Source organism: Peromyscus maniculatus, chromosome 14 (assembly GCF_049852395.1).
Source record: "Peromyscus maniculatus bairdii isolate BWxNUB_F1_BW_parent chromosome 14, HU_Pman_BW_mat_3.1, whole genome shotgun sequence".
NCBI classification, from domain to species: domain Eukaryota; kingdom Metazoa; phylum Chordata; class Mammalia; order Rodentia; family Cricetidae; genus Peromyscus; species Peromyscus maniculatus.
In genome coordinates this window covers 91,088,167-91,111,953 of record NC_134865.1, presented here as the reverse complement: position 1 = coordinate 91,111,953, position 23,787 = coordinate 91,088,167, and the positions used below count along the sequence as shown (strand labels likewise).

Genomic DNA, 23,787 nt, shown 5'->3' with positions numbered 1-23,787 from the left:
AAATTTAAACACCCCAGAAGCCAGGGGAACAGGGTTAATGAGTGAGGTAGATCCACCAAAGCACAGTTAAGAGCATGCCTACAGTGTTTACTGTTAACAGTCTTATTTAAAATGATCTTCTACTAAGTAGTCCTTCTGTGCATTCCTTTTTACATTTTGGAAGCACAACCTCACAGCCCAGAAGTAGGGATAATGCTTTTCTTCTCTTGGGTAAATATGGTAACTGTCAGAAGCTGAACATAATCCCACTCTACTCCATGGCAGAGCCTGCAATAAATGCCAGTCAATGGACATCAAGACCTGGCCACTTCTCACTATTGGTATGGGCTTAGTAATTCCAGAATCCTGGAGCAAAGCCTTTTTATTCAGTAGTCCATTTATGTAAGATAGTACTGCCATAATTCTCAGAAATATAAACTAGTATTTCTATATGCCTTAATCACATGGAAACAGGACCTCAGATACCTTAAAACTGTGTCCTGGTCACATGGTGTGCTGATCACCATCCCCTCTCTATGACACCTACCTGAGATGATCAGCTTGTAAAGAGGTAGGGTTTATTTTGAACCACAGTTTGGGAGGCTGTGGTCCATGAATGTTTGTCCTCATTGCGGTGGTGGTAAAACTGCTTACCTTGTGACCAGGGAGCAAAAGAAGGGAAGAGGGCCAGGGACCCAGAGTTTTCTCCCAGGGCATACCCCAGTGCCCTGAACACTTCTAATAAACCCCACCAGTCAAAGGTTCCACCTTCACCCCCTAGATTCACAGTGTGGACCAGGCTTCTACCATGTGGGGTGTTGAGAGGCATTTAAGGTCCAAACTAAGGACAAAGCTGGCAGCTGCAGAGCTAGGAAATGGAGCTCCAGCATCGTTGCTCTGTCCAGAGCACCAGTTCTTGATTTTCTTTGGGATATTTCACTTTTAAGAGGACATTTCCATGCCAAAAACATTTTAGCTATCGTGGCAGAGGGAGGGGTTCTACCATTTAACAGGCAGTCAAACAGTATGTTTCACATCCTCCATTGCATAGAACACCTGTACAGACTGTATTGCATAGAACACCTGTACAGACACTCTCAAAACAAACCGGTATCTAGCCCCAAATGTTGGCAGCCCCACTTCTGCCTAACCTGCCCTGTGCCATTACCAGAATCTACCATGTACTTAAAAAGCCAGGCTGTTGAGACAAAAGTAGACAAACAACCTTTCAAGTTTTCATCTCCAAATACATTTTCACTCCCACACTGTCTCCACTTTGTTTTACTCCTCTAAAACATAAACTCACTGAAAGTGAAAGTTTCAATATATTATATTTCTCAGTACTGCAAACTTTAACTTACCCTCCTAACTTATTTTTACTTAGGAAGAAGAGACTCTTTAACACTTTCTTTGTCCCCCTGGATATACATATTATTATAATTCAACTGTACTTCCCAAACAGTAATCTCTTTGACTGAAAGTGTTCCTGTCAACCTCTCTTCCCTCCTGACATTTATAAGCCACTTCCCACAAACTTAATTACTTAGTGGTGCTCCTGGCATGTTCCTTCCCTTCTCCCTTTTGCCTCTAAAATGTACCTTATCTCCATTAATTATTTTCAGAGTTTAGAGAAGCAATATAATGGGTTAGGTGGAGGGAGGAGGGGATATTTGCTAGAATTGAGGAGTCATGACATCACCAGGACAGGGCAGCTGGCTGAGAGGGAGTACATTCTCCTGCTCACAGAAAAAAGGACATAAAAGATAAAATGCTTAAAAGATACTGTGCTGCATGGAGGAGGGGTGAGGCAGCTTCAGAAATGGTAATTAATCCATAGCCACTTGTCAACAGTGGTTTATTTACACATATGTTAGACATTTATAATCTAAAAAAAATCTGCCTTGAGGTACTTGGGATTATTCTTTTAAGACAGATTTCTCTCTAGGGGCAAAAAATGTTCTTTTAAACTTAGAAGTCTGACGAAGCTTTTGACCAGCTTGAATAAATGTTCTAGACTTGAATTTTGTATAATTTTGTCTAACATGACTTCCTGTTTGTGGATAAGAAAGGAAATTTAAAAGGCTCCTAAAGCTACTCACATTTTCAACTGTTCTTTAAATATTGACTTTGTGTGGATTAAGTATAAGCTGGTTAAAAACATGTGGGTTTTTTTCTTATTTCAAATGAAATGTTTTTAAAAAGTAAGAAGAGTGAGTGCTTGGCAAGCTGTTACTATTTTTTTGTCAAAGAAAAAATATTTAAAAAGTAACTGTTGCTATTAAAATAATATTCCCAATGTATCTAGATTTGTCTTACTTTTTACTTACTCCCTGTAGCTTAACTGGTATTACGCAAACTGTCACAAATCTATTTTAAGGTCATGTACTTTATTAGGAACAGGAATAGGAATTTGGCTGGAAGAATTTATACTTAGGAATTTTTTTTTCTATTACTTTAAAATTACATTCCTAAGAATTGCTCTGGGCAGAATTTTTCTTATGCAAACCCATGTGTTAACACTTTTCAGGCCTTTTTGTGAATTGGTTTCATATCACATAAATGCAACTAATAAAAACAAATACAGACAGAGTTGGGCCCAAGGCCTCATGTATGCTAAACATATTCTATAACACCAAGCACACCTGCTGCCCTAGTGGAATTTTTAAAAACAAGGCTGTATCTGTCCATATGCATAAATTTTAAATGCAGGCCACAGAACATTGGCTATGAGTAAGACTAGTTAATTTAGGTTTGTTACTAAATTCACATAGTCTTCATATTACAGAGACATTAACTAAGTTAGATTAACATTGGTGGGTATAACCTGGTGTAACCTGGTATGATGGTTTAAAAGAAAATGGCCCACAAAAGGAGTGGCACTATGAGGAGGTGTGGCCTTGATAGAGTAGGTGTGGTCTTGTTAGAGGAAGTGTGTCACTGTGGAGGTGGGCTTTGGGGTCTCATATATGTTCAAGCTATGCCCAGTGCGACAGTCTACTTCCTGTTGCCTGCAAGTCAAGATGTAGAACACTCAGCTACTTCTCCAGCACCATGTTTGCCTGCATGCCACCATGTTATGCCATGATAATGGACTACACCTCTGAAAATATAAGCCACCCCAATTGAATGTTTTTCCTTTATATGAGTTGCTGTGGTCATGGTGTCTATTCACTTCAATAGAAACCCTAACTAAGACACCTGGTAAACTACAGAACAGCTTGACCTTGACCTCCATGAAGTTAGGTAGGCTCAGTCACACAACCCTTTTTTGCTCCTATACTTAGGCACCAATGAATAGCCAGAGGCCACAGCAAGTGGAGTCTGACATCATCCCTCTGTGGTTGTCTAATCATGAACCCATTGTTTGAGACAATCAGTTTAATTCCTAGATGAACATTTATGGAAAGAAACAATACCTCTGTTGTGCCTTACTATATAACAGTAAAAAGCAACTTCTGCAGTTGTCGAACAGGAGGACAAGGCATTGTTAAGAATTGAAGCCAGGATCCTTTGTGCTCTGGGAAAGAACCCTACTACTGCATTCTCATCCTTGAACTAAACTGTATTTCCTTTCCTAACTCATCCCTAGCCTTCTAACAGCCACCACACACCAACAAGCTACGTTTGGCTTTTCACATTTTATTTACCAAGGTAAAATGGCTCACAATATATCATACAACAAAAAAAGTATAATAACAAATTAAGGGGTCATTCATCTTCACTCTATATAGGAAGTTAAAGTAGAAATTTTAGTGTGATTAGTTTTAAATACCTACTGAATACATCTTTCTAATTTAATGTACTAGTACCATCTTTCTAATTAACCAGCAACTGTAAAAAGTGGACCTCATGCAAATGTTAGAGGATAGAATTGAAGGCTTTTGTTATCCAAGTGAAAGCCATGGGGTTTTCTACATCTAAAGAGTGTGCTATGTCACAAGTCAAATCAAATGTTTGCATGCACACACACACATATACACATAAATGTGTGCAAAGATGTATATGTGCACACACACCGGATATGTATAAACAAATATATATTTTTAATTGTTTCTTAATTGAACTTCAAAACTTTCTGAGTTCTACCTCAGAAGGCACTGTCTCCACTTCTGAGTATTATGCTATCTCTCAGTTACATCATTTTCAGTTCACATAAACCTAACAAGGTTCTGATCCTCACTTTATTGTGTGAATTTGACCTTTTTTACTTTTCTGAGTAGTAGACTTTGATGGAGCTCTGCTTGCAAGACATCCTGACTTCATTGATATTGGTGTTGCATTTGCAAAGAGTTTACATGTCCCTTGACTGCCATAAGCAAGTGGACTCACTGTTATTCTAAGGCACTTGGTTTCTCCATTCTGAACGTCTGGAGATGTGTGAGGTTGAGCTGCTGAACTTCACTCCCTTCTCTGTTTCATTGTCCATTACAGGAACATCCGTCACTAGGGCAACTTTCTGAAAAGTTAATAGACAACAACATAAATGTCATTTTTGCAGTTCAAGGAAAGCAGTTTCATTGGTACAAGGTATGTTCATGCCTGCAACATCAAAGTTAAAATGCTTGGATTAGTGGATGAATTGAGGCTGTTTTCAGAAGCAGGGATGAGGGTTCTGGAATTCTGATACACTATGTAAATTTAATAATGTCTCAAGGTGAACTTTATAGTATCTTATGTTAGCATTTAGGTGTAAATTCTAAGTCTGTGACACTCTAGGACCATGACATGTGGGCAGTGAAAGCTGGGTGAAAACTATACTCAATACACAAGGGCACAGCCTGACAACTAAGCTGGTACTGAATGTAACAATAATGGGAAACTCCCATCAGATGAGAAGTATTTCATATTCCATCTCTGTCCCTTTCATGTCTGAAGTCCTGCTTGTACCATGGTTCATGGCCATGTCCTTGAAATAGGGTAAGACTAGAGAACAACAGCTGTCTGCTCTTTATTAATTTTTTTTGGAGAACTTCATATATAATCACTGTATTTACATAATTTCTACCCCTTCTTTTTCCTTCAACTCCTCACATGCCCCTCAACTCTTCCTCAAATTAATAACATCTTATTATTGATATATATATATGCATATATGCATATACACATAATATAAATCCTGCTGTTTTAGTGTTGCTTTTATGTACATGTGTTCAGGTCTGACTTGGGATTAGATAATTTATTAAGACCTGTCAGAAACTCATCCCTAGAGAAAAGTGATTTTTCCTTTTCTTGATTGCCTGTAGCTTTTCATCTAGGGGTGGGGCCTTGTGAAAATACTCCCATCCTTCTTGGTATGTTGACTAGTGTCATCATTATGCAGGTCTTGTTGAGGCAGCCATATTGTTGAGATTTCATGGGTGAAGCTTCATAGTCATATGAAGCAAGCATCTGAAGCAGGCATCCTGGTCCTCCTTCCTTACAATCTTCCTGCCCTTCTTCCATGATTTTCCAGGAGCCTCGGGTGTAATTGTATTGTAGATGCACTGATTTTTCAACAGCACCAACACACCTAGCTTTGATCTAGATTATGAAGTAAAGAGAAAACAGAAGTCATGAAAATGGCTAAGCCAGCCAATACTGTGTACATAAAAATCATCTCTGTGGTTCTCAGAACCCTTGAGTGTATGTGAGCCTCCTAAGCAAAGCAAATGTTGTGCATCATTACCAATCTGGAAGTGTGATGTAGCTCCCAGCAGAGAAGTGTTCCGAGCCTGTGGCACTGCTGTCTCTCACAGCCTTCTTAGAGTGTCTCTTTCGGCTACTCAGCTACTTGTTTCCAGGAGAACATAATAACCTCAATTGTCCTCTCTTCACTCAGCCTTCATCTCCTTTACAATTTTTTCTTCTTCCTTCTACTCTCTAAACCTCCTGCAGTGGCCCATCTGCTTTGCCTGTCTGTTTGTTTACTTACTTACCTACTTACTTATTTATTGATTTTGAGCCCTTTGAGCAGCCACATTTTCTTTTGACTTCAAAAAAAAAAATTCTGAAGCTCATTTCCATCTTCCACAAAGTTAGTGTTTCCTTCACAAGTTTACCTCATACCTAATGACAATGCTATCAACCTAAAAGTGCAGTTTTAAGTGTATCACTTGTTCTGTTTGAAATTTATGATGAAACTTTAATTCCTTGATTCCCCAAATATATAAACATACCATGTAATCATTTTTTAAAATAATAGCAAATCAACATTCACGTGAGTTAGTTCTGGTCCAAACTGAAAGGTGCAAACCACCAATGGCACAAACAGCTTCTGTTTGCTGAGTACCAGCCAACTTTCAGACACTGAGCTCAGAAATAGCCATTCTTCCAGTCCTCTTAGCTACACGTAACAAGGGGAGTATTATGAAGATGCTCATTTTAAGATGAGCAAACATTTAGAGAGGTTAAAAGCTTGCCTGGTTTCCTAATGACTCAAATCTTGGGCTCTTAACCTTTAAGGTTAACAGCTGACCTTGAAATTCTATTCAGCTTTTTGTGTCTTTTGCCTCCTGCTTCTCTACTGCTTTTTGTTTCTTCATGTGTTGTTGACACCAGGGCTTATCCTTCCCTTTGTAAATCTGCCATTGAATGATAAAATAGAAAATCAGGTTTATTATTAACTGAATTATGCGCAAAGTAAGAATCACTGGGCTCTCCAAGCCTGACAAGCTCTGCTCAGAATCCAGTACCCCTACTCTCAGCACTCTCACGGGTGTCATTTGACAAACCATGTTTATCTGGGTTAAAATGGCACTGGGAGCCTTCTCCGAGGCCCATTCTCTACCTGGTTACTTAGAAAATCCACTGAAACCACAGAGATATCCACAATACTCTCTATAGCAAAATGTTCTATTGAAATCATCCTTTGCTTTCAATAGCTAAGTCTCTCATAGGACATAGGAAAATATGGCCTCTGTCCGTCTCTCTGGCCTCATTCCCTAGACTGTTTCCTGCCTTGCGCTTGTCTTTTCACTGCTTCTAATTGTTTGTGCATATATACTCTTCAGGCTGTACTTTTCCTGGGTGGCCTGGTTCTTGCTCTGCTTCCACCCCATAGAAGCCATTCTCCCTCATTACTTGCTTAGCTCTCACTTATTCTTTGGACAAAACTTTTAAGTCACTTTCTCGGGGAAATAGTCCATGACAATGTTCCCCAGATTGAAATGTTTGCTGGTGTCCCTCCTCATAGTCTTACTCATCAGCTCCATGAAGCTCACACCTTAACTATGACCTTCCATCCAGCCCAGCATGCCCCAAAGTGTCATTCCACAGAACAATATTCTTATTAAACATTTATCTATGTCACATGGGAACAGAGTTTAGTAACTAAAAGAGAACTGGGAATGTCAATTATAAATATTAAAGTATTTGCAAATTGCAGGCCTATCCTGAATAATTTGCAAATGTGCATTTTGAATCTCTAGGTGGAGAAAACAACCATATAACTTTATCAGCTTATTTGCACTCAGAACACTTTTCATGTTAAAAACAGTTTAGGAAATGCTGAGCTAACTTTAATTGGATTTGAGGTCATGTAATTCAGTATATACATACATACTCATTTACATACAGACCACACACACTGATGCTTCTAGGTTCTCTGGATTGGCAACTCTCTTAGCTTCCTTATGGTTTTTGTCATTTTTTCATTCATATAATGGCTTGCCTTCCAGATAGCTACAAAATGTTTAGTGTCTTGATTATGCACTGTTTCTATGCTACTGTCATATTATGTACCTGTGACTTACATGTTTTACAGGATCTTCTGCCCCTTTTGCCTGGTGCCATTGCTGGTGAGATAGAATCCAAAGCTGCAAATCTCAACAATTTAGTAGTAGAAGCCTATAAGGTATGTATGTACAGCCTATACAATTTTCTCTAAGTCTACCATTTTTGTGGCAATGTTCAAAGCAATACTGCTGCATCTTGCAAGGAATGACAGGAAGAATTTAGGACTAGCTGGGGTTAGCCCTGAATGGACCACAAACCAGCAATGATGTCTGATGCTTGGAAGAGTCAGTTCTCTGTGCTTCATTTGTCCCATTGACAGGTGAACCAAAACTGGTCCAGCATCCAAGTTTCCTTCCAAATTGAAAATTCAGTGAGTCACCAGCCTGTCACAAAAATTTGAATAGTTTCTTACATCATAAATTTAGCAGTAAAACAAAATCCACCATGGTGTTATTTAAAAAAATCTGCAGGGGGATATAGAGATTACTAAGAAGGCTTAGTAAGGGTCTCCTTGATCAGTCATTGTAGTGTTCAGTCAATTATCATTTTTTAATCAAAACAGTTAGGCCAAAGTTTCCTTTCCCACTTGTCCTCTTGGATCATTGGTTGTATGTTGTCATCGTTCATGATGTTTTAAATGAACACTTGGTCTCTCAAACTGAATCATTCCTGCATTAAAAAAGCTCTATTAAAATGTGCTAATACTGACTTTTCTTTTCATGTCCGTCACTTTCTATACATGACTTCACTTAAGCCTCACATCTGACCTTTCAGGCAGCAATTAGAAGTACTATTGTATATTTGTAGGAACAAAGTAAGCAAATTAACCATAGTTCACACAGCCAATAAGCAGAGGCATCAGGTTGAAATTCCAGATGTTACTCCATGCCCCAGCTGCTGTCAGCTGCATGATATGGCCTGTTGATCTTCCTTTCTTTGATTTTTTAATAGGGTGTCAAAAACTATGCTTTATTCTTCCATGGATTTATGGGCCAGTTATAAAGTCTCACTTCTCCAGATTTTCTGCCTGCCTGCTTGCCTGACATGTAGAATTAAAGTGTTGAGAGAGCCACAGAGCTGTGAAAAACCTCAGGCTGCTTTGTTAATTGTCTTCAGGCAGCACCTGCTTGCAACTTGGGTTCAAAGCAGTGAGGCAGGAAGCAGACACAAGGCAGAAAATGAAGAAACTGTTTAAACATATTATTATTTAAAGAAAATAAATCTTGCTAGGTTTGTTTTTGCTGGGGATGATTTTTTTTACTGTCTGAAAACTGCATAGAATGAAATGAAACAGATATCTTAAATTACATCTCTCACTAGTATAAAAAAAAACAATGTTAGCTCCAATAGCTGAAGAGATGGCTTAGTGGTTAAGAACACTTGCTGCTCTTCCAAAGGACAGAGGTTCAGTTCCCAACACCCACATGGTGGCGTACAACAGTTTCTACCTACAGTTCCAGGAGACCCATCACCCCTTCTGGCCTTCATCAGCACTGCACACACTTACATACACGCAGACAAAACATTCACACACATTTTTTAAAAGTTAGATCCATAGAATTTTGTATCAAGAAAAGGAAAACATATTCCTATCAGTAGTTTGTTCTCAAGAGTCATCCAAATGAAAGGGGAGTTTATGCATTTAGTCCTTTCAATTACTACAGTGTGCCTCCATTATATTATCCCAAAATACATAAATTGGTTTCTTTTCTGCCTTTTCTGCTTGTTTGGTAAGCCCAGGATAGCCTTGTACTCCTGATTCTGCTGTCTCAGCCTCCTCCTGAGTCCCAAGATTAAAGCACATACCGCCACATTTAACTTTTTTTAAACCTTTGTGTCAGACTTATGAAAAATGAGACAGGGAGCTATGAGTGAGACATTGGCTCAAATGGTAAAAGTAGACAGCACTTTCCAGCCTTACATTCTTTGCCTTGTGCAGATGTGCGACTACCTTAGCCCACTGTGGTTCTGTACAACCTTGCAGTGGAAGAATGTTAATGAACTCAACAAAAACTATCTTTGGCTAAGCCAATCTCCTTAGGACTCTATCATTTTTATGTGTGTATATCTTTAAAACTCTTATAGAATTTTATTTGTTTTCAAAGCCCAACAGAAACAATTCACAATTCATTGAAGTATTATAAATCAGAAAAAATAGTGTCTCTCCCAACACCTCCTAGATATGAAATGGAATCTGTCCTTTCACCAGAATCTTGATTTCCAAAGCACAAAGATGAGAAATATTGCAGAAATTTGTCTTCACACGATACTTCAAAGACATTAACCCAAGTGGTTTGAGCTCTTAGAGGAACAGCAAGCATGGCATGCTGAGTGTGCTACAATGGGAGGCATGTTCTGCCCTGACAATCAATACATATCCACATCATTTAATACCATTGAAAGTTTCTCCTAGTTTGCCAGAATTATTTGGGATTGCAGTATATGAGCTCTTGGTGAGAGGAAAATCATGTGTGTGGGGGTGTGTGTCTAAAGTAGTCTTGTCTATACAAATAATATTCATGAACTTGAGGACAGCATCTTCTTTAGAGGATATGTTATCAGAATTCCATGATCAATTAATTATTCATCAATGGGTATCTATCTCCTTATCAAAGATACATTGAAGAAATAAAAGTACTCAACTAAAGGATTAGAAGCTACTGGAAGTGTTTTTTCCACATGCTACAACTCATTCTCCTTGCATAGCTGCCTATTTCACATTTCTGTTATTTTTCTGTTTGCAAGTATAAATTCAGGATTTTTGCATGTGCCAGGCTCAGATTTATGTGACCAAATGCATGCATATCTAAAGGGCATATTTAAAATAGCTGTATCTTTTGGAACTAAAAGATTGTGATGGAAGATGTTAGTGTGTGCCCAATACATGGCATCATGCAGTAGATATTTACTGAATGAGCCTATGAATGATGGTGTAAATACATGCATGGTTTTATACCCTGTAAGAAGTCTTGATTTAGAATTAAGGCTTGGAAAAAAGCATTACAGATGCAGGCAAGCATGAAGACTTGATAAAACCCTAAGCCCTTCTTAGAGAACCTTGTATGATAGTGTTTGCATGGGGATTCCTGTGCATAGCCACAGTTTAGAAATGCCACCCCCACAAAACTATATGTTTCAACTTTATATAAATCAAAAGCGTTTGAAATTCAAGTTTCTTTTGTCAAAACTATATTCCCTGCTGTAAACTGTCAAAATTCACTTGTTATGAAAATGTTTCTTTAAATTTCATCATTAAATATCAGCAGTATGATTTTGAAAGATTATCATTTCAGCACTGGATAAGAGATATTTCTATAAGTGATTAAAATGTGTAATCATAGATGTGTGGAAAATCAAGCCATTTAAACACAGCTGATCATTCAATGTTTCTTACATGTTTTAAGTATAATTGGATTGTTATGAGGAAGCACCATTTTATCTTTTTTCAGAGCTAGACTTTGATTAAGTTAATATTACATCTAGAATGATATAATGCATGAGTCTGCTTTGTTGCTACACTGCAGTATGTAATTATAACCAATGTTTCTGCAGAAACTCATTTCAGAAGTAAAAGTGCAGATGGAAAACCAGGTACATGGTGTCTATTTTAACATCACTGCCATCTGTCCGGATGGGGCCAGAAAGCCAGGCACAATTGGATGTGGAAATGTGACAAGCAATGATGAAGTATGTGTGGTCTGTTTTTCTTGTTTAAGATAAATTGTTTGGTGTACTTTCTCATGAAAAAAAAATCAAACTACTATAAAAAATTTACTACTAACTACAAGAGTCTTGTTTCAACTTTAAAGTAGCCTTGTCTCTTCTCAAATTTTCTTCCTAATTGACTATTTTCTCAAATTTTCAAGTTAACACAAATATGTATTGCTTTAAGTACTTATTAACTATTAGTAGTAATACATTTTGTGGCACAATTGGTCTAATGAGGAAACTACATCCTTCAAACATGCAGTATTAGTAGTTATTCTAGTGACAAAGTATTTTTAATTTCAAATCTGCTCATTCTCAGAGTATGAAATTGAAGTAGCCATAGGAAAGAATGGGACAGTTGATAAAAGCTAAGAATTCCAAAATCTTTCACTTTGTGATGGCCTCAAGAATGAGATAAAGAAATTTGTTAAAATCAGTCAAATTGGAGGGATGACATCATTTATATAATAACTAAAAAGGGTTGGGATGCCAAGAGGAGAACTCCAGGTTTCAGCATTATCAAGAGACGGGACCAGATAAGAAAGTGATTCTCCAAGAACTGCCACAGCAGAGCATAGCATGCAGATTATGCTCTCAGCAGGGTCCTGGGGCTGTGGGGTGTCACCTCTACAACATCACTTACTTAGATTGTACTTGAATGAGCTGGGTGAGAAAATTCCAAATCTTTCTTCCTTCTCACTTTAAGGTTCTGTAATTTTATTACTTTAATTCCATCCTGTGTTGGGAAGGAGGAGTTTTCAAAGTCCTAAAGTTCTAAGACTAAGTCGAAGGGAACACTTTTTCATCTTTAGTTAGAATAAATTTTTCCTCGTGAGAACATTACAAACTGTGGGTAGTGTGACTGTGCCCACAAGCCATGTATCTTTAATAAATTATCTCAAGCTTCTAATTCTGTAGTTTCCTCTATAATTATTCCTTGGATATTGTTCAAAAGATGTCATATACTAGTTTAAATAATACACATTTGATTTCTGCAAAAGTTTTTGTAGCAAAGTAACACTAAACTAACTGCTTAAAAACAAAGTCTTTCAAGACTCTCAAATTTATAGCAATGATTGACCTTCCTTCTTACATGTTTTTTCTTTCTTTGACTATATCACCTTCAACTAAGTTGTAAAAACAGTTTGACTCCTGGGAGCAGTTTCATTCCATTAGTCATAGTAGCTAGCAGTGACCACATCATTCTACACATCTGTGAATCCTTAAAATTCTTAGAGGTAGAAATAATTTAAGTACAAACCAACACCAACTGCACTGATTTTTATGTGATAAATCCAACTCAAATACCTTGCACATGAAAGCCTAAATATAGGTCTTTCATTTCATGCTACATAAGTTCCTATTGAAAAGCTCAGAATACATTATTTTAATGTTGGAATTTAATTATTGATATGAATGTTATGTATATATACCTGTTTGTGTGTATAAATTTTCTGATTTGCCAAAGCATGTAAAGATGGAAAGTCAAAAAATATAGATATTAAATCAATCATGTTATGGAAAAACAAGGAATTAGAGAACAAGGAAAAACACTGTCAGGAAAATAAACTGTAGTTTTGGGAGGAAAAAAACCGAATTCTGAATTCTTGCCAGTACATTATTTAGTTCTGGAATGATTTCTCCACTGTGACAACAGAATGATTCTGTATTGAAGTCTCGAAATTGGAGAATAAGTCCTAAGCCTCTTTCTCCTGAGTAACATCAGAGACAGCATTGTATTCTCCTTCATGGACAACCTACATATGCTAAAGATCAACTCTGGGCCTTCACTTTGGCCTCTAGAAAATAGAATATAAATAAATAATATTGTCCATAGGAATACCTCAGGGTTCTGAGCCAGAAGAGCAGAAGCCTGTTACTTTGGTTCATTGTTTCCTAACGACAAATGTTCACTAACCCCGTATTTCCAATTCAGAAAATAAATTACTGTTTCACCAGTTTTCTATGAAATCAGTTATCTAAGGGGCACAGACATGTGAGGACAAATGGACACATGGTGATTTACAGGCCATTAGCAATTGTTGCTTCCTTTAATTCTAATTAATCAGGTAAAATGGAATTAAAAGGATATTTTGCATCTATATATGAAAGAGATTGCACGTGTGATTTGTAAATATGTCTGTAAGATGTTTGTTGTTGATTCAAATATTATTACTGAATATAGTATCAGTATCAAAGGATGTAAATATATTTCCTTTTTCCTTTGAAATTTAGGCTCTTTTCAATGTAACAGTTGTGATGAAAACCTGTGATGTCACAGGAGGAAAAAATTATGCAATAATCAAACCTATTGGTTTCAATGAAACCACTAAAGTCCACATACACAGAAGCTGCAGCTGCCAGTGTGAGGATCGCAGAGAGCGCAAAGGACAGTGTGCCGAAGCTCCCCTGGATCCCAAGTGTCCACAGTGTGATGACAGCAAATGTCATCTTGATGAAGACCAGTTTCCTTCTGAAACTTGCAAGTTGCAGGAGGATCAACCTGTCTGTAGTGGTCGAGGAGTTTGTATCTGTGGGAAATGTTTATGTCACAAAACCAAGCTTGGAAGAGTATATGGCAGATACTGTGAAAAGGATGACTTTTCTTGTCCATATCACCATGGAAATGTGTGTGCTGGTGAGTTGATACACACAGGCAGTTTGAATTAATCATAGCTATATTGACATATACATGTGTGTATCTTTAAATCTGATGTGATGAAATGTTGCCACTCAACCCAAATCAAAGTTTAAAGCCTCATAGTCTATGAAATTAGGTCATGGCAAGATCATGTTTATATTTTTAGCTAAAGTATAGCAACTATTTTTTAAAATCAAAACCTAAAATTAAATATGAATCTCATGTATCCCTTGATCTTGGAAAGATTTACATCAAAAAAGGAAGTTACTGGTGATAGCAGACATGTTTCCTAGAAGAATGGGGGGTATTCTTCTATAAAGGTCTGACTCATTCTGACAAGTGGTCCCCCTCCTGCTTGCTCAGAGGATTTTATTTCTGTCAGGATGAGGGGAAGTGAGCTATAAAAATATAATTCCACTCACTGGAAAATTCTTAAAGCATCATTGTATATGGTATTGTAAGTTTGCAGCCATTCAAACCTTGCCAGTTTATTTTTGGAAAGCCACCAGCAACAGAATGGACAAAGAACAACGTTCTTCAGAAAGCACTGGATTGCGAAGTAATCCAGAAGATTCTCTCTGGCCACACACAGACCAGATTTTGCAATGAAATAGGATAAGATAAAAATATCAAGATTACTTTTTTGGCTAACTTAGTTCACTGCCACCTGCTGGTTAAAGTCCAGAAAAAAAACCAATGCAGCATTTGAAAATTAAAACAAATTATTGTTTTAAAATAAACTACCTGTCATTTTAATTCCTTGATTGTTTCTCCATGAAAAGGTAAGCTTGCTTATCATAAAGATCTCTTTTTGTATGTGCATGTTAGTAAGAAAATATGTGTTAAATTATTGGAAAATGAAAATCAAAACCTACAAAATTTAACTCTCTATTCTTGTATAGGCAGAAATCTTGTTGTAAATTACAGAAAAACACTATTACAAGTCATCTTTTTATTCTATTATATACACAAAACACTGTGCTCTAGACACTTATTCTGCTGTAACTGGAATTGTGGATAGGAAAGAAGATAACATCAGAATAAACCAGCAGTTGTCTATTATATTTTACAGGGAAAAGAAATATTTGACAGGGAAGAAGAGAATGAAGTTTGTCATCAGTCAATAGAATGGTCTCTTAAAGCAGTTTCATATACAATGAGAATCTGAAAATCTCAAAAATCGATATACTGATATACTATATGATTGTAACCACATACCTCACACACACAGAGTCAACTGAAATCTGCTTTGAATTGCTGTGGGAGTGCAAGCTACAAGGCTGACATGCATTTACCTACCACTTTCCCTTGGGAATGAAAACTCATGTTCACAGGTCAACTGGCTAGGGTTCAGCATGCTAGCTACATCAGGGAAGGGGATATAGTGGACATTTGTTTGCCTGGACCTCATTTGTTTCACAGTTAGCAAATTGAGCTGATCCAGCAGTAGGCTCTATGGAACAATTAACTTGTGAGGTATTCAGCAATAAAAGAAGGGAGGGAGAGAGAGAGAGAGAGAGAGAGAGAGAGAGAGAGAGAGAGAGAGAGAGAGAGAGAAGGTAGAAAATAGAGGGGAGAAAAGAGGGGGAATAAAAAGAGGGGGAATAAAAAGAGGGGGAATACAAAGAGATTAAAAAAGCATAAAGAAAGAAAGAAAAAGGAAGGATGATCCATAGGCAAATAAGCTTGAGAAATACTATATAAAACATAAAATGTACCTCCTTTTGAGACTTCTATTTCACATTGGCATATTAAATTTGGGATACTTTCTATAGTCTAAAATCCATTTAATAATGTGTATCCAAGATTTTCTCAGGTAAATTGTCTGCATAAATGCTCCCTCCACCCCCTCCCCCCCACCCGACGCACACACATCCCTTTCTCTTTCTCATTATACTGCCTAGTAACAGCTCATAGCACAGATGAACCCTGCCTGCACGAAGGTGTTGAGGATAAGAGGGATTATTTTAGCTTCTCAGAAAACCTATTTTTAACCATGCCTGAATATACAGAAGCAATAACATGGCTGCCTGGTCATCCTGCAAAACTTTCCTGGGCACCTAGCAACGGTGACTAGGGTAGACTGTGGAATCCATTGACCAAATACTTAACTTGCTGATTTCAAGTCAGCCTTTATGGCTTTATTATATTTATGCGCTTTTAATTTAAAACTTGAAAGCACAATGACATTTAAGAAGTTGGGCAACCACCAAAGTAGGGGCTTTCTTTATACATGTTAGCATAATATATTGAATATATTGGTAGGGGGAAATTATCTACAATAGAACAGCTTTTAAAACAGACACTCCTAGATCTTGGCACTGCTTTGTCAAAACAAGTAGAAACGGATGCTGTTTCCGTTCATAAAACTGTTACATGTTTCCATTAAAAAGAAAGAGGTATTACAAGGTTAGTGAGTGGGACTGGTGACCCTGATCTTGGTGTGATTTTGTTGCAGGGCGTGGGGAGTGTGAAGGTGGCAGATGCCAGTGCTTTAATGGCTGGGAAGGAGATCGGTGCCAGTGTCCGTCAGCCTTAGCACAGCACTGTGTCAATTCCAAGGGCCAAGTTTGCAGCGGGAGAGGCACCTGTGTATGTGGCCGGTGCGAGTGCACTGACCACAGGAGCATTGGCCGCCTCTGTGAGCACTGCCCAACCTGCCATCTGTCCTGCAGTGAAAACTGGTATGATTCTGTCTCCAGCATGAACAAAGCAGTCCTTGCTGAAGGCTGTTTTTGTTCTTTATTCTGCTGCCTTTAATCTTAGTTGCTGGATCCTTAGTTACTATCATACAAAAATAATGATGATGATGATTTTTAGAAACTGAATGGGAAATTTTAAGAATTAGGATACTAAAATTCCCATCTTTGGCTAGTAAGTTGCTTTGGAAAAATTAGAATAAATCTACATAAAGTCACTACTGGATTTGTTTGGTTTTTAAACATAATTTTCTGAAAATAGAGGCTTCCAGCTAACCTACTTATTGCCATTTAGCCTTGTGATGTACAATAAGTTGCTAAAACTCTCTGTGCCTCTGGTTAATGTGAAAGAATTAAAGGTGCTATGAGCACTCGGGATGCATAAACGGAAAGCCCTGTGTTACATGACAGTGACATTATTATTTTGTGCTAAAAATATTTTCCAATATTAATCTGAGACCTGCTCAAAGAACACTTGTGTAAATGTCACTGTGCCTCCAGTTTGTTTGTTCAAGTTTTTAAAGCATGTACTTTCTCAGATCAGTAATGCAAAAAAGAATTTTATAAATATGCAAAGTAATTTATTTAACTCATTTAGAAATACATTGTTTTAATATATTGGTGTTTATTTATTTGCTACTGGGAACTGGATCCAGGTCTCACACATGTTGAGCAACTACTCTACCAAGCAACATATCCTGCCTTTTTTTTTTCTTTTTTTCTCTTTACTTTTGAGACAATGTTTCACCCTAGCTGGCCTCTGAATTTAACTCAGGCAGCCCTAGAACATATAATCTTCCTGCCTTAGCCTTTCGTGTAGCTGGGATTACTAGCTTGGGCCACCAGGCCTTGCTGATGGGATTAGTTCCTAATGGACCTAATCCAGTCGATTGCCTTTTTACAGTAGTAACCCTGTCCCATTCCCTGCACAGGAACTGCATGCAATGCCTTCACCCTCACAATCTGTCTCAGGCTGTACTTGATCAGTGTAAAACCACTTGTGCTGTCATGGAACAGCATCGTGTGGACCAAGTGTCAGGTAAGTGTGTGGAGGCTCCTGGGGCTGAGGGGTCCGCCAAGTACCACTTACTTCCTGAAGAAAAGAGCAGTAGCTTCGTATTGATTAAATTATAAACGTTTTTAAAACAACTTTTATCACTATGCCTAAAACAACTTTTATCACTGTGCCACAAATATAAAAAAAAAAAAACTGTGCTTATTTGTATATACAATATTGAATTGAGTTGGTGATCCATTTTTTAATCTCTCAGAGATGGAATTCCTAAGTGGTCAGAATTCCCTTCTCATCCTCACAGCCCTATTTCTGTGCTGCCTACCTCCACCAAGGAGCCTAGTACTTCCATGAGCCAAAATATAGGTTCCCCATGTAGAATAATTTCTTTAAGAGGTCAGAAGCCATGGTTTTTCTTCATAACCTAAATTTGCTGATGACCCTCCTCATATCTATCAAAACTTTATTCTCCTGTTTCAGGTGAAAACCTAAGATTTTAAGTGATCATCTGCTGTTGCAGTATACCTAACTTCCAAAGGTTATGAGGCTGGGCGTGTAGCTCTGTTGGTAGAACACGTGCCTGGCATGGGTAAAGCCCCATGTTCAATACCCAGTATCACATAAAACTAGGCATCGTGGTACGTAACAGAACTTGGAAGGTAGTGCCCAGATCATAAGATCAAGGTCAGTTTCAGATACATAGGGAATTCAAGGCCAGCCTGAGCCATGTGAGATCCTGCTTTTAAATTTTAAAAAAGAAAAAAGAAAAACATAAAGAAAAATGAAAAGGTGATGTATAAATAGGAAAGATGTGAGAGCTGTGTACAAAAACTACTTTTAAGCAAGTTTATTGGGGTACTCCCACTCACCCCCCCCCAAAAAAAAACCACAAAGCCCACTTTGCACAGGCCTAAGCTGTAGAACTATCCATGTCATAGAAGCTATACTTGTAGTTAAATATTCAGAAACATACCCATTGCTTCTACTATTTCAAGAAATAGAGAAGCCAGCCCTCAGGAACAGCAGAGTAGAAATGTCCTGCACGTCTTAGTTTCCCATATTTCATTCCCACCCATGCTTATCTTAGCCCACAGTGAATTTGGCTCAGAAAAGAGTCCCATGTCCTGCCAGCTGAGCCTGCAGCAATCTCTCCAGAAAGCCAAGTGCCTCCTAATAAAGAAGGGCCCTACATGTCATTAATTATGTTAAGTAAACACTACTCTGACTTAAGTGTTGTTGCAAACAGTATTTCCTTAAATCTCCTTAGAAAAAGGCCCAGCCTGACCTCAGCTACGAAAAGCATGACCAGGGGCAAAGGTTAGACCATCCATAACAATATGGGGAAAATGCACAGATTTGAACCCTCAAAGGGTCTTCTGGCTAACACATTAGTAATATTTCTGAAATGCATCAGTAGCTACAGGGCTTCCCTCCCCTTGACAACTATTGTGCAAGGAGAGGAAAAGGGCATTTGTTAGGCACCTCAATTATCTGTCCACTCAATCACACTTACAGGGTCTTCTTTCAGTCTCTCTGGCTAAGCTCCCACCAGGCAAAAAGCCAAGAGTAGGATCAAGCCACGTGCCCCTCTGAGGATCGACTAAGTCAGCCAAAAGACCTCAGTCTGTCAGGACATACGCCATGAGGGTCATTAACCTGAAGGGAGTTGTAGAAGATCAAATAGTAACATCTTTGGACACACATTCTGTTTTCTGTCCCCATGAATCTTTAACAAGGAAGCATTATACTGTATTGGCATCTGTTGTTTCCATTCCAATAAGTAGGAATGGGTGTGTCTTTGACCTCCTCAAGGTCTTTTGTCACCAATCACAAGAAATGGTCTCTATTAAGTCCACCTAGTTGGAAAAGAACTCTTATCCCCATTACTGAAACTTTGCCTTGTTCAACAGGCATGCTGGGTTATTATTGGACTTTCTGGCCAGAATCAGCCATACCTGGATGCTACTCTGCTTGAGGCCTTGGAATGTCCTCTCCCGAGAGACTTTTTCAGAGGCAATTGCTACATTCAGACCAGGTCCCTGAAGCCTGCTGAATGGGTGGAGAAACACATGCTTCAGTCCAGGAAGTCATTTTATGAATCTGGGGCAGCTTGTGAGCTCTGTGGAATACCCACTATTGTGCAACCATGTTCCTCAGAGATTAAAGTAGACTCCAGGCAAGCACAGAGCCTGCAAATTTTCCAGTAAGAGTTTGCCAGAGATTTGGTGCTAAAACAAAGGTTTAGCATGCTCACTCTCCTAACAGAGCTTTTCTTTCTTTAGAGCTAGTGATCATTTGTTCTTAGAGAAACACATAATGAATTTGTGCAGGCAAACAGACTAGATTAGTAAAGTTAATTAGTTAAAGATGAGACAAGATATTTAGGTATTGTCCAAGATATGGCATTCTTACTTCTCAGAGTCATGATGTGTAATAAAAATGAAATCCTACACCAGGGTTTAGAGGAAATATTTATTTGCCTATTAGAGTGGTACTGAGTTTAGCTTCTGCAGATGTTTATTTTCCATTACTGCTGAACAACAAAGTAGGAGAAAGCACAAAAAGAGAAACACATGCTAAATGCTTGGGGCTGCTCAATAGTTTCTAATCATATTTTCCATATAGTGCTGAACGTTACACACCACTATAGCTCTCTCTGTTGTAAAGAAACTTACACGTAGGTAAGAGATATTGTGGATATTTTCCAAAAACAGGTTTACTGTTTTGAGTAAGCAGTAATGCCAGCCTCCTATTTTGAAAATATAGATTTGTAAATAACTCTGTTTCTGTTATAGGAATATAAACATCATTTATTTGACAGAAAACTTTTATTTACTTTTCTAAACTTTTTTTTAACCCATCAACTTGTTTTCTTTCTTGCAGAATGTTTATCTGGCCCAAGCTATCTGCGAATATTTTTCATTATATTCATAGTCACATTCTTGATTGGGTTGCTTAAAGTCCTTATCATTAGACAGGTGATACTACAATGGAATAGTAATAAGATAAAGTCTTCATCAGATTACAGAATGTCTGCTTCCAAAAAGGTTGGTGAATTCAGAGGATAGCTGTCTGTATGTGACTGTCCTGTTCTAATACTCAGCTTCTTCACTAATGCTACTATTTCTTCTCTACCAAGGATAAACTGATTCTGCAAAGTGTTTGCACAAGAGCTGTAACCTACCGACGAGAAAAGCCCGAAGAAATAAAAATGGATATCAGCAAACTAAATGCTCATGAAGCTTTCAGGTGCAACTTCTAAAGAAAGATTAAAACAACAACAACAATAATAATAATAACAAAACAACACTGTTGGAAACTGGATTTTTTTTTTTACACAATTACTCTGAAAAAGTATAATATAAAAAGTCACAGGAGGAGACAAAGTATTGAAGATTGTGCCACAAAGACTGGCAAGTGTCTTCACAACCATGTGACTCACCCGGCTGCTGAAACTTTCAGAGAACTATGTGTCTTACTACTGTTGGATACTAGTGTTGTAGCACTTTACTGTAATATATAACTTATTTAGATCAGCGTAGAATGTAGATCATCTGGAAAGCACTGATTACACTTTACAGGTTCCTGTCATCCCTGCACTTCCCAGACACAGTGCTGTGACACAGGCTGGCATGGTGTTGTTGCCACAGTGCAGTGTTTCTTGCACACAGCCTGCTGATGGGAAACATCTGGGAGTCACTGAAAGCAGTCAACCACACCAACTGGCATCGTCTAGATGTGCACAACCAGCTGAATAATGGTTAGTATTTCACTTCAGTTGGAGGTGAATAGATAAAACCTTAAACCTAAGGGGTGTTGCTTTTGAAACTGTGTGGTTTGGTGCATGTGCATTTCTGTTTTCTTCTCTTTTGCAAAATGGATATTGACTCGAACATCTTCTCTTTTTTGCATTTATACTCTGTTTTTTCTTCCTTCTGGAATAAGTTTATAATGTCATAGATGACTGGATTAAATAAGTGCTAAATTACTACTGCCATAGAAATCTATATGACAATGTCACTTTATTAGAATACTGGTTTTTAAAGCTGAATGTTAATAAGGGTCACTGTAAAGTGTCACTGAAGTCCATGGCTTCTTTGTTGGAAGATACAGAATTTTGTACTTTCTTACCTGTCAAACTGGATGCATTGTTTGCCTATCTCATTAATCTAACCTGTAGCCTGAAATCCACAAGGTGTCTACAGAACTGCTTCAAGTGGAGTGCCCTTTTCTGAGTATGCTCTCTTGATTTTTACTCCAAGTTGATATCAACCGTTTTCAAAGGGAAAGCTGTACTATCCCCCCCCACCCCCCACCTCCCCCACCCCCGCCCCCGTGCAGTCTAAGGGCATTGTTTGAATCATCCCAACCTGACTCATGAGAATTAACAAGGGCATAAAATTGGAGAAGGGTGGGTAATATCTTAGAAATAAGCTAATCCCCTCTTTTTGTTAGCCAGGGAACTGAGGCTTGGAGAATATAAATGATTCACAAAAACACAGAAGCAACGAAGTAGCACTATTAGAGAAGATCTGCCTTATAATTACAGGCCAGCATTGCACAATAGCACACTACCTCTTAAATTTGCAAAATATCCATGGCAAAACTTAAAACATAATTTATTGAAGTCCTGAGTGTATTTTCATGAGAATATTTCAAAGCAAGGTAGAAGAAGGTACTTTAAATGGATTTGTGTATAAGCAGCTTATTGTTTTTCTCATTAGCCACATTCTGATAAGGCTTTGGCACAGCCCTTCCCTCCACACAGTGGCTATAAGAACAAGTCTCATAGAGCTGTGAATGGCTCAGCTTGAAGCCTTCATGCAGAGGCTTGGTACTTGAATCCTAAATTCCAACTGTCCTACGAGTAGCACATGTTTTTCCTGTGACAACAGAGGATTCTAAAGAAGTGTCTCTCCCAGGTTTGCTGCTTCCCAGCACTTGAAAGTTCTAGATATTTGCATTTTGATGAAGACTAACTTCCATTAGATATTGTACCCTAGGGGCCTGGAAAGCCTATATGTTGTTTTCTAGCCAGCCAACATGACAAGTCCCTTAGAAGTGCAGTGGTGATGTTGCTATCTTGAACTGTTTCTTCTGCCTCCAAGGAGGATGGGCATCATCAAAATACTGCATATTGTGACTGTGTGTCAGGAAACTGTAGTCACTAAAGCTAGTGTGAAAAAATCATATTTTGCTGCTCATAACATACAGTAGACTTTTATGAATATATAAATTAATGGATGCTTGGCAGTCTCCCCCCCCAAAAAAAAAAATGAAAGATATCCACTAATTAAATGCTGACAACTTAAAAGTAAGCAGTGTTTATGAACAATAGATTATTTCCAGGTGGAATGAGCAAAAGAGCATACTTAAAGGGAATCCTTGAAAAGCAAGGATTTGTACTCTTGGGCCCTCACTAGTTTGCACTAATTTTAAGATGGAGCAAGATTGTTGTCACAGGAAAGACAAACTTCCTTGCCAGGAATTCAGTGCCAGGTGATAAAATGTACTTAACACATGGAATGTCTTGTGGTTTCTTTTTCTCTTCTTTTTTTGTTAACTTAAAGAGCTAATTCTTAAAGATTGTAGGGCTCATATTTTACTTGAATAATTGATGTTCTTCTGTTTAATAGTTAGTGAGATGAAAATTAATATTTGACTAGATAGAATTAATTAACAAGTAAGGGGAAACAGGGTATTCTTAGATTAAATAATTTATGTACTTAGAGAGTATTTTCAAATGCTATGATGGCAAGAGTCTTTTGAGAGTTGTTGATAGTAAATGCAATTAATTGAATTTTAAATTGTTAGTAAAATTAATGACTTGAATGATATTTTTTGGCATGGCAGCATTTTGTGCCCTGGTGTGTAATTATTCAGAAATGTTCCATACATCCACTACATATGCAAGTTGTTTCTTTGTTGAGACATTTGTACACTGCAGTACACATGTATTTATAGACACTTGATACAATTTTTAGGTATTTTCTACTATTTATTAAACCATAGACATTCTCTAAAAGACTTAAAAA

The 23,787-nt window shown here is 37.8% G+C and overlaps 1 protein-coding gene and 1 long non-coding RNA gene across 3 annotated transcripts in view; one reads left to right on the top strand and one right to left on the bottom strand.

The window, feature by feature from the left end:
- Itgb8 (integrin subunit beta 8) overlaps positions 1-21,059 on the top strand; it is a 76,571-nt gene extending 55,512 nt beyond the window's left edge. For both annotated transcript variants that reach the window (XM_076551591.1, XM_006988288.4), the window contains 8 exons: positions 4,411-4,506; positions 7,721-7,810; positions 11,245-11,379; positions 13,636-14,038; positions 16,500-16,725; positions 17,673-17,779; positions 20,636-20,799; positions 20,892-21,059. In XM_076551591.1, coding sequence (XP_076407706.1) covers positions 4,411-4,506; positions 7,721-7,810; positions 11,245-11,379; positions 13,636-14,038; positions 16,500-16,725; positions 17,673-17,779; positions 20,636-20,799; positions 20,892-21,014 — 1,344 coding nt within the window. In that variant the 3' untranslated portion in view covers positions 21,015-21,059. The remainder of the gene's footprint in view (positions 1-4,410; positions 4,507-7,720; positions 7,811-11,244; positions 11,380-13,635; positions 14,039-16,499; positions 16,726-17,672; positions 17,780-20,635; positions 20,800-20,891) is intronic.
- LOC143268513 (uncharacterized) overlaps positions 4,501-23,787 on the bottom strand; it is a 37,579-nt gene continuing 18,292 nt past the window's right edge. The window contains exon 3 of the long non-coding RNA XR_013044571.1: positions 4,501-5,499. This is a non-coding gene — a long non-coding RNA (uncharacterized LOC143268513). The remainder of the gene's footprint in view (positions 5,500-23,787) is intronic.